General features: G+C 36.3%; 1 protein-coding gene across 2 annotated transcripts in view; it reads left to right on the top strand.

The window, feature by feature from the left end:
• The window catches only part of slo (calcium-activated potassium channel slo), a 56,551-nt gene that overhangs the window by 38,687 nt on the left and 6,699 nt on the right, over positions 1-11,165 (top strand). The window contains exons 12-25 of one of the 2 annotated variants that reach the window (XM_090106471.1): positions 784-896; positions 1,406-1,561; positions 1,700-1,776; positions 2,913-2,981; positions 4,513-4,575; positions 5,251-5,289; positions 5,567-5,699; positions 6,686-6,751; positions 7,441-7,612; positions 7,863-8,087; positions 8,609-8,900; positions 9,558-9,694; positions 10,146-10,282; positions 10,735-10,960. In XM_090106471.1, coding sequence (XP_089962597.1) covers positions 784-896; positions 1,406-1,561; positions 1,700-1,776; positions 2,913-2,981; positions 4,513-4,575; positions 5,251-5,289; positions 5,567-5,699; positions 6,686-6,751; positions 7,441-7,612; positions 7,863-8,087; positions 8,609-8,900; positions 9,558-9,694; positions 10,146-10,282; positions 10,735-10,960 — 1,905 coding nt within the window. The remainder of the gene's footprint in view (positions 1-783; positions 897-1,405; positions 1,562-1,699; positions 1,777-2,912; positions 2,982-4,512; positions 4,576-5,250; positions 5,290-5,566; positions 5,700-6,685; positions 6,752-7,440; positions 7,613-7,862; positions 8,088-8,608; positions 8,901-9,557; positions 9,695-10,145; positions 10,283-10,734; positions 10,961-11,165) is intronic. The other variant, XM_090106469.1, reaches the window with a different exon arrangement.

An 11,165-nucleotide genomic window follows, 5' to 3' on the forward strand; every position in this document is an offset into this window, starting at 1 on the left:
ACGATCAACTTAAAAAAAAAATGAAATACTTTGCAACATTTTATTGACAATACTTTTAAATTTACTTTATAGTTAGCTTTCTTGGAAACTATCCTAAAACTGCTACAACACGGGATAAATATAGTAAAGTATGATTCAGTTCAAAATTTATTTGTAACTGGTATCCCATGGGATAAATGTAGATAGTAAGTGTAAAACGAAATTGTAGTACCTAAAACATATTTCTGCCACATTTCCACAGTCGAAACAAATGGTTAAATGGAAAAATGACTACTTAAGGGGTACTGGCATGGAGATGTATACAGACACGCTGAGTTCAGCATTTGTTGGCATGTACTTCATACGAGCCGCAGAGTAAGTGGCCGATACGGGAAATGGTGTGACGTAGTGTCACAGGATACATTGTATATGGCATTCGCCTGTACGAAATAACCGTCTTGGCTTGAACATTAATTTAGTACCGTGAATATGTAGTACAGTACAGGAGTTCCGTAGCACAATACCTCAGAACTAATATAGGACTTGTTCCACAGTTACTCCATACAAAACGAGCGAAGCGGATATGTAAAATGAGAGCCTCAAACTCAATAAATACTGTACAAAGGAACAGATCCTTAATATTAACTAAGCATTCCACCATTGTATAAAACTCCCTAAAAATCCTGACCATATTAAATATCCAGCCATCTTTCCGCTTCGCTCCAAAAAATAACTTCCCCTAGACTAGTCCAAAGGCTGTGACTAACTATGCACGTGCTTCACCTCACAATTGGTTGATTACAGTCGCCAGACACGCAGGCTTGGCAGAACGATTACCTACAAGGGACCGGCTGTGAGATGTATACCGAAAGTTTGTCCACATCCTTCACAGGGATGACATTTGCTCAAGCTAGCGAGTAAGGATTGAGGATTTTAATTTTTTATGCGCAGTTTATGAATACTTCTGCTATTGAAATTAATATTTTTGGTTTTATGGCATTCAAATGCTTTATAAATATAAATTTATAAAGAATAGAAAAAAAACGAGTCACGAGTGGCTGAATTGGTCAGGCATTCGCCCCGGAATGGCGCGAAAGGATGCCCGCCTAGTGATCGAATTTTTTCTATTCTTTATAAATTTATACTTCTGCTATTGTTCACTAATAACTAATAATAACTTTTATGATAATAATTTTGTAAATAAATAATATCCTTCTTCTTTTAAAGGTTTGATCAAAACCTTTAAATTGTTTATAAAAGACAAAACAAAATTGCTTTGTCTGTACTTACTTTCTTTTTTAAAAACATCTCTAATTTTCTACTTTTCCCTAAAAAAAGAATTCTCTTCTGTTTGCTTCTCTCCTTTCGTGTCAACTCTAAATATTAGTCAGTTCAAGAACAAAATATAATACAATATTATCTTCAGGTTATGTTTCACGAAGCTAAAGTTACTACTATTGGCGATCGAGATTAAGGGTGAGGAAGGAGCGGACAGTAAGATCTCAATAAATCCAAGAAATGCGAAGATACACGCCAATACGCAAGGTTTTTTCATAGCGCAGTCTGCTGATGAGGTTAAAAGGTAATAATAATTAGAATATGCATCTTTAATGTAATGATAAGAGTCACTTAAAATTAAGAGTCTCAATTGCAATAGGTACCTATTATTTTTTTGTAAACACTTTCACTTTTACTAATATCTATACTTTTCATATTCCAGGGCCTGGTTTTACTGCAAAGCATGTCATGAGGATATAAAGGATGAGACACTGATCAAAAAGTGCAAATGCAAAAACTGTAAGATAATTTTACTTTTATCATTAGATGTGTTAAATAGTATTAAATTACCGAATAGTAATCTCCCATGATCTAGAACAAGAATCTAGAATGGTTTATTATTTAAGAATATAACTCTGTGACATACTTTCTGGAAATATATGTTGTAACTCTGAGTTGAAACTGATATACTTAGTCACAATCACTTGATGTTTTGTTATAAATGTCACACAGCAGGGCAATAACACAATAAACTATTAACATCACGCTGTATACTTTATGTGCGAGAAAATAATAATGTTCGGCTAAACTTTTAGTGACCGCGCACCAGCGGAAGCTCGGAGCCGATATAGGTAACTTGCACAACCCACCTAACCATAAAGATTGACGTTTTCTAATTATTTTTCGTGTATATATAATTTTGCGATGCTTTAGTGTTGTTGCGTCTGTTTTACCGCAGACTGGGTCGGCTTGAAGGCATTCTGAACCGTGCATTCACTTATATTTAGCGATCATTGTGTATGTCTGCTCGCCAGCGATATGAAAACATGTGAACGCATTTTGACACATTTCTGTGCCTCGCAGATTACTCTTGCTCAATTCTATATTCTATATATCGACAGCAATTAGTGCATCATACAGTATTTATATAAATATATATTAAAAATGAATATTTTTCGTTTACCTATCACCAGCACAGTATAAAGCATTGCAACATAGTATATAAATAAATATGATGCACTTCCGGTCCAGACAGTATTGCATGACATTGAAAATGTAGAATTAAAACGCAATCTGCAAGATGCACTTGTCATTAAAACTCTAAACACTAATTAGTACAATAAACCGCTGTGCAAATCCACGAAAGCATGTCTCAGACAGTCAGAGTTACTAAGGGCCAGAGAACTCCGTGAGGTGTGAGCTTGTACTCTATTCAAAGACTTTGTAAAACAGTTCAGGCTTTTCCGTGTTAATGACAGTCACTAACGTCCAAAATTCTACCAACGCCTTCCATTACATCACCCTTGAATCTGGTAGATTCAAAAGTGTTTCCATAAAACCATCATCGCCATATCTCATTGAATCTGCCATGTTCAGCACCAGGAAAAATAGCGATCCACAAATCGAACAGGACGTCAGTATTTGGATTTTTCCAGATGTCGGAATGATGATGATGCAGAGTGGGATGGTGAAACAAAGTAATACTTATCGAAGTGTTCCTGATGGTACGGAAAGCATAATAAATGGCCATTGCCGTACCTCACAATATAATACTTTGTTTGCAAACTAACCATCTCATATATATCTACATTTAAGCTAAAGTACGCTAACTCACAAATGATGCTCCACGCAATTAGTATAGCAATGCTACATCACTAGTAATTATTAATATAGTGCTTGAAGGTCACGTGGTAATGGGCAGTATGCCCATTATAGAGTCGATAAAGAGCACACTAAGACTTGTTTCGCTTATTAAAAAGTATATTGATAATTATTGGAGCATTCTGTGGATATAATACAAAAACGCATATAATCTAATGGGATATTTTACTATAATTATGTGCCGGTGAAGCTTTGCATAATATGTTCCGCAATACGCATACTAATTGGCCTATTTCTTACCCGATCCTTACCAAATTTAATATGTTGTCCGCACAATTGTCATTTTCTAAAATTGTTGTTTCTCGGTTCAGTGGCGACATTCAGGAAAGGCGTACGAGCCGTCCAGATGGTTGGCCGGGCAAGTACGTAACTCAGCATTGGTATCAGTGTACTATATGTCGATGTGGTGTACGCAATGGTGCGGCTAACTCGCCATGTCCATGTGTATCAATATCGTGTCCGTTATTATTGTCTTGTATACGTTATCTATGTGCATTTACAGCAGTTAGATGAATGTCTATTAGCCGATGTATCCATCGGAACGAGTGTTATAATTTTATTTTGATATTGTATGGTTACTAAATTATTGTCGATACGAATATTTTTTTCTAGGTATCATCTTATCGATTTCTAATTTCTGCATCGATAGACTCTGGTGTTGATGTTGTAAAGTCTTAGTTTTTATCGATTACTTGTGCTTGGATTATGATATTAATGTTTACCGATTATGTGTAGGGTATTATTAAATTAATTAGATGGTCCTTGATAGAAACATAAGGGCCCTGCAGTGGTTGATTGACGCTTCAGATTCCGTCGAAATGGTACTTGCTAAAATGTAATGTAAGAGTTCGATTTGTTATTTACATACATAGAAATTTCAGTACATTCGGTGCCTCATTTAAATCAATCACATCCCTTATTTCATTATCATTACCCTCTTAGATATGTCATCGCAATTAAATAGAAAAGATTGAACTTGTCATAAACTAAATGCTGACTAACATTAGTGTAGGTTATAGAGTAGTGTAGGTGTTAGTGCACTCGCTTGTAAAATGTTTGATTTTTATTTTAGATGTTGCATGGTGCATGTGTTAAATGTTTTCTTTAAATTAAAACATAATATTAATCGATGTAACATTGGTTTTACCTTGGTCCCCTGTAGAATTTATTTATCCACAAGTAAACTTAAATAGTGCCTTAACAATTCGACCAAGTTGAAATCTTAATTTTCTAAATGTCATAAGTACATTATAAAATTTTGTTATATCTGACTACATGTTACTTGTCACACGCTGTATATTTGCGTCGTGAAGTAGAATGTATTTATCGACTGAGTGTTGTATAGGAATGCGAACATGTGCTGATGTTTTGCAGATGACCACCATCCTCCCCCCACCTTCACGCCGCCAGAGTTGCCCAAGAAGGTCCATCTTCGAGGTACATCTCAGAGTCCGAGGACTCGAGTGTTTTTTATTTTATTTTTTTAATCATTGGCCCACACATACAGCCAGATGCGCTTGCCCATAGGTAAAAATATTGCACTTAGCTGCTTGACCATGCATTCATAGACAGCACCGAATTGGCGGAAAGCCACCGGAGATCAGAAGTTCGCTTGAGTCGAGCATGAACCTGACGACGTAGATACCGCTCGGCGCTTCTACGGGTGCATTCCGAATTCTGACACATAGAACGATCTAGAAGGAATCGAATTACATTTGTTTAAACTACCAGAGTGCAATAAGCTATGCAATACACGAAGCCAATGTATCCTTGTTTCTGCATCACACTATCACAGATTGTTTATGCAAATGTCCTTTAAATTAAAGTGTTCATTGACCTATGCTTCTTGGTTAACTCTAAAGCGGATGTTACTATCATTCTGGCTTGCCACCCTTTGCCGAGCCTTGCAAGTATCCATGACATTGCATCTTATTTAATGTATTGATATTGATTGACTAATTTATATTGGTGTCTGAATGCCATACATGCTTCTGTCGTATATTGATATTATTAATAAATTTAAGAACTTGATAAACTGCTTTTATAGCTTATAATTTTGATTTGTTTAAAAACGTGGGATTAATAATAATTCTTTTTTTTATATTAATGCAGGCAGTGAAGTAGCCCGAGATCGAGGGGAAGATATAAGCTGTAAGTATTTTTAGTAAATTGTTTAAATTTAAATCACTTTATGTATTTTTTATTCTGTAACTTCACATCTATATAATATTCTCTCTCATGACTTAGAAAACCTAGCTCTCTCCACCGTTTTAACACTTTGTATCGGTTTACTACTTCTGGATATAATTGACTAATCTGTGAGTTGAAATTACAAATAATATAAACCTTGACTTAATTAACAAGTTCTGCAACAAGCCTTAAATCTAGACAATTTCCATACCATTAAAAAACCTCAAAATGTTACCAGTGATCAATAGAAACCATCGCAACGCCGCGCCAACAACGCTCATTTCGCCCATGGCTAACCAGCTAATGAACTCAACAACAACGAGACAAGTGAATAAGGTGAAGCCAAACGTAACGAGAGCACCGCCTGAGACGTAAGTCATTTATTTCTTATGATCCTCGCAAACAGAAAGGTAAATTAGTTAAGGATTTGCTAAAGGAATTGCCCTAGATGCTAAGGTTATATCAATACTTTTTTTCTGGTAACATTAACTGGCTAAAATGCCAATATTTTTTTCTGGTAATATTGACTGGCTAAAATGCTTCCAATTTCGAATATTGTTCAATATTGTGGACGGGTTACCTTTTGGGTATACATAGGAATCGAACGGGTTATTGCTGGTGCAATATAATTGAGATGTATGTATAATGATGATCCTTCTCGTCTAAATAGAACTTTTGGTAACGGTTACATTAGTGTATTTTTATTTCAACAAGCAAGAAACATAAAACACGAAGACACTTTTATCATAGGAAACCTAAATAAGCTAATTAGTTTTAAATTAGTTTATAATTATTATCCAACTTAATTATATATAAAGGACATATTTACTGTAAATTCCACCAGGATCACAAGCATAATTTTTATCTGGTTTTTAAAATTAATACAACAACATCGAGAGCGCACATATCTATTCAAAACCGATTTCATACAAACTTTAATAATGTCTTCAGTTACAATTAAAAAAGTTTTCCTGATTTCGGCTTTGGTTGGGTAGCTATCATACAATCTTATTTTTAACTTGCCCCCTTATCTTTAATAATTTCTCGCAATTTAGGTTACCTTGATGTGAACCTGTGCTTTTTATGATTTCTTCCCGATTCAACAGTTTAATTTCGATTATGTCGGCTCTAAATGTGTGTATAATAAACTTTTCTTAACGTTTACTTTATTTTTATATGGCGCTTCATTAATTGAATTTAAATGTCTATGTTGTTTATAAGTGATTTCATGGGCACGATGCACTATGCACGGCACTGAGTCGAATACTTCATGACTGTTAGAATATACTAGGTCCTATTCTACGCACGATTACCGAGGCTCCTGAAAACATTGGAGAATATTTGACCCTGTTTACAGGAATCAGCAAGAGCAAGATACGAATTACCAAGCCTATCACCTAGCCTACGAAGTGAAAAAACTCATGTAATTCCAGAATTTATTTTCCAATTATTTTACTCCGTAGATAAGACTTTACTGTAGAAGGTAGTCGTTAGAGCTTTGGTATGGTGACCAGTTTTTTTTTTTCGATGATATATGTCATCTGTATGCACTCGATAGCAGCACGGCACTAAATAGTTGACTGAAAGCTTAGAATTTAGAACATTTTGTAGCGATCAGTTGCGTATAGAATATAGTGTAGTTAGTTATACGTACATAGTTAGATTAAGTTTTCAGCACTGTTTAGTATTGCAAAACACGGCTAAATGGATTGTATTTTGATTATTTTACGCAATAGTTTGCTCGAATTTTTACCTCAACTTATGCGATTTCCCTTTTTTCGCATATTATTTTTTACTAAGTTTCCAAAAGGATGTCGTTATTAAAATTGTGTACTCATATTACCAGGTACAATTATTACGGTCTAAAATTACAATCCTTTTGGAAAATTAATGGCTATGAAATTTCAATTTATTTTCACTTTTGTTATTTTCAATATTTCACCCTTGATAAATATTGAATCAAGAATCACTAAGGCAAGACAAATTAACGAATAGAATATAACGTTGATTACTTCATTGTACAGAAACAATTCATACACATAATTACTGCACGTTTTAGTACCGGTTTCCCGCCAAAACTCTGAGTGACATTTATTTTTTTAATATTGACAGGCCAACGAGTCGGAGTAGCGGTGGTAATCAAAATAGTAATGGTGTCAGTTTGCCAGCCGGTCTGGCGGACGACCAGTCGAAAGACTTCGATTTTGAAAAGACTGAAATGAAATATGACTCTACAGGAATGTTCCACTGGAGTCCCGCCCGAAATCTAGAAGATTGTATACTAGTACGTATCTCAATACATTTGGACATTAGTTTAGTTTATAAGATAGAAAAATAATTGTTAAGGCAAGGCAAAAATTTAGATACGATAGAATGCGTAAATATAAAATTTTTATTAGTTCCATTGTATCTTGTACGTGTACAATCAACATGGTACCTTGCACTTGTGCCATTTTCCAGGATATTGAAATTTGGACATTTTATTAACAGTACCTATCATATTTTCTTAAGATATTTTATTTTTCTCCCACTAGGATAGAAATCAAGCAGCAATGACCGTACTGAACGGTCACGTCGTAGTGTGTTTATTTGCGGATCCGGATTCGCCGCTTATCGGTTTGAGGAATCTCGTAATGCCGCTGAGAGCGTCCAATTTCCACTACCACGAGCTGAAACACGTCGTCATCGTGGGCAGCGTCGACTATATCCGCAGGGAATGGAAGATGTTGCAGAATCTACCAAAGATATCTGTATTGAATGTGAGTTATGCTTTTGTTTATTTCAATACTTGGCCAAGTGCCAAGTGATGACACAATCTGCGGAGCGGATAAATACGTAAAAATTGGATGCATGAGTTTAGAATTGAAATGACGTTTGAGCGTACTTTAGGTATATGAGAGTATATATTATTTACCCACTAAAAATCCGATTGTGCAGCTATATTTTTTGAAATATTTATTTCAGATTAAAAAAAAAACATGGAAAGTTCATGAATTTTATTTTTATCCGTTTTGTAAAAATAAAATTTTATTGATAAGACTATCAATAAAATTGTATTTTCACTATGACTTTCACTATCTACAAAACAACATCATCCAGGATCGTTACTTTACGTTTTAAAAGAGCAACTATGGAGTTTCTTGCCGGTTCTTCTCCGTAGATACTGCTTTCCGAATCGGTGGTAAATTTTAAAATATGTTATGACGTTTCAAAAGTGCTTCTACAAGAAGTCTAATTGAATAAATAAATGTTTGAGTTTGAGTTTGAGTTTACTCCGCAGGGTTCACCGCTAAGCCGAGCCGACTTGCGTGCAGTGAACGTGAACCTGTGCGACATGTGCTGCATCCTGTCAGCGAAGGTGCCATCCAACGATGACCCGACGCTGGCCGACAAGGAAGCTATCCTGGCTTCGCTGAACATCAAGGCTATGACGTTCGACGACACGATCGGCGTGTTGAGCGCCGGAGCGAACGGGGCCAGCGCCGCGCCCGCGCCGCCCGGCGCTTCGCCCGCGCCCGTGCTGCTGCAGCGGAGGGGCTCCGTGTATGGCGCTAATGTGCCGATGATCACTGGTCAGTATAGATTGATGCCCTGCTTTTAGGATTGATCACAGGGCAATATCCCACTGTCGCGCTAATACAAGTGCTATTGGCCCATAGTTGGGCACAGTTCTGTGCTGCCCGCAGCCAATCAACTAAAAAAAATATTGTTGCAATCGTATTGCTTAAATTTAATTTAAGCTAACTTAGAAAATTATCTGTTCCTTCTGTAGTTATAATTTTATTCCATAATGATTAATAAAATATCAAATCCACTATCCACTAGATTTTTACTTATATTCGATTTAATGTAAGTATACAAATTATCTAATTCTATAAGTACAAAACTACATGACTATAATGTTATGAATTTTCCTTGCTGACTTGCTACAGTGAAACCTTTATTTTTACGAATCATATCGTTACCAAGCATATTGTCCCTAACACCAAGTAAACATTATTAAAAAATTGGTTGTTTGTAAAGTAGGTTTACGATCGAGATGTTTACGTGATAACGTCTTATTGGTGGCAGCGCTCGAGATGAGACGGGAGATCGGTCCGTCTCTCTCTCGTTATACCTGCGATCGCGCTCGTGAGGTTTTGGTGTGACACAAGTTTCTGAACATGTCACCCGACTAAAACGATTTTAAAAACGTTATCACGTTAAAATAAATTGTATTTATTGTGCAGAGCTGGTGAACGACAGCAACGTGCAGTTCCTGGACCAGGACGACGACGACGACCCGGACACGGAGCTGTACCTCACGCAGCCCTTCGCCTGCGGCACCGCCTTCGCTGTCAGCGTGCTCGATTCGCTTATGTCCACTGTGAGCATTTTTGTATATTCGTATATTGTACTGTTTATATTGTAATGTATAGAAGACTTAAAGGACAAATTACTTCAAAGGAATTTTTCTGGCCGGTCTTCTTTTATTATTCAAACCTTCCGGGTATGTCGGTTTCTATTTGTCAGTTACATTTTTGAAATAAATATAAAAGAAGTGTAGGATTCTAAATGATGAAACCGATCATTGTAAAAGATCGTTATATATTTTCATACACTCAATGTATGACTGATGTATCATTTATTAGATAAACGAAAACCTATCGGTTAATTGGTGATTTATATAAAATAACTAAAAGTATATTATAATTTATAGGAATGTTTTAACAAATGAAACAAAACAAGACTTCTGCTTACATAGCTTCATATCTCCCTGTCTCATTTTAATAATACTCAATAGTAAATATCGACTTACCAACAATTTCAAATTCCAGACGTATTTCAACCAGAACGCGCTAACGCTAATCAGATCACTGATAACGGGTGGTGCGACGCCGGAATTGGAACTGATATTGGCTGAAGGAGCTGGCCTCCGTGGTGGTTATTCTACGCCTGAGAGTTTGGCTAATAGGTACGTGTTTTAAGTAGTTATTGAGTGAAATTAATGTTATTAGTGTAAGATTTCCTAAGTGCCATTTTTATTATTTTTGTACTATTTCTACTTTGGTTATAAAGGTGAAAATAAGTTTGTGTTTTACATATTCTGCCCCCCTAGTCAAGTGGTTTTCTGATGTTGTTATTTAGATAAACGTATCTACAGCTTACGTCAATCTCATACATTCGTAGTCTATTCTATTGAACGCTACGCTAACAGAAAGCCACTTGACTAGAGGGGCAGATCTGAAAGAAGTTGAGCTACGAGCTCGGGTTTACTTATAATGAATATTTTAAATATTTTTATTTTATTTACTTTAAAAACTACTGGTTCTAACTTACTTAAGTTTTGCAATTGAAGGAAAAAAAATGCTCTCAAGCGATAAAGTATTGTAATCGCTATTACTTAGACATTATTAATATAAACAGGGACAGATGCCGCGTCGGCCAAATTTCCCTATACGATGGGCCACTAGCCCAATTCGGTGAAGCGGGCAAATACGGTGACCTGTTCGTAGCCGCACTACGCACGTACGGCATGCTCTGTATCGGCCTGTACCGGTTCCGAGATACTTCCTCCACGTGTGACGCGAGCAGCAAGCGATATGTGATCACCAACCCACCGGATGACTTCTCGCTGCTGCCTACTGATCAGGTGAGGGGTTTTCTCATTAAACTACAGGGACAGATCTCGCTATATAATGGGCTACTAGTACAGATCGGCGAAGCGGGCGACTTATTCGTGCTCATGCTCTGCATCGTCCTATACCGGGTCCGCGACATTTGTGTATAATTACTTTAATATTTTATCTTTCATACGGTTTGAGAAGTTATAGGTTCGATTCCCAAGTTTATTACTA

This window comes from Colias eurytheme, chromosome 10 (genome assembly GCF_061535395.1).
Source record: "Colias eurytheme isolate Ceu_HAF_F1 chromosome 10, ilColEury1 Martin Lab GWU primary, whole genome shotgun sequence".
Classification (NCBI taxonomy): Eukaryota; Metazoa; Arthropoda; class Insecta; order Lepidoptera; family Pieridae; genus Colias; species Colias eurytheme.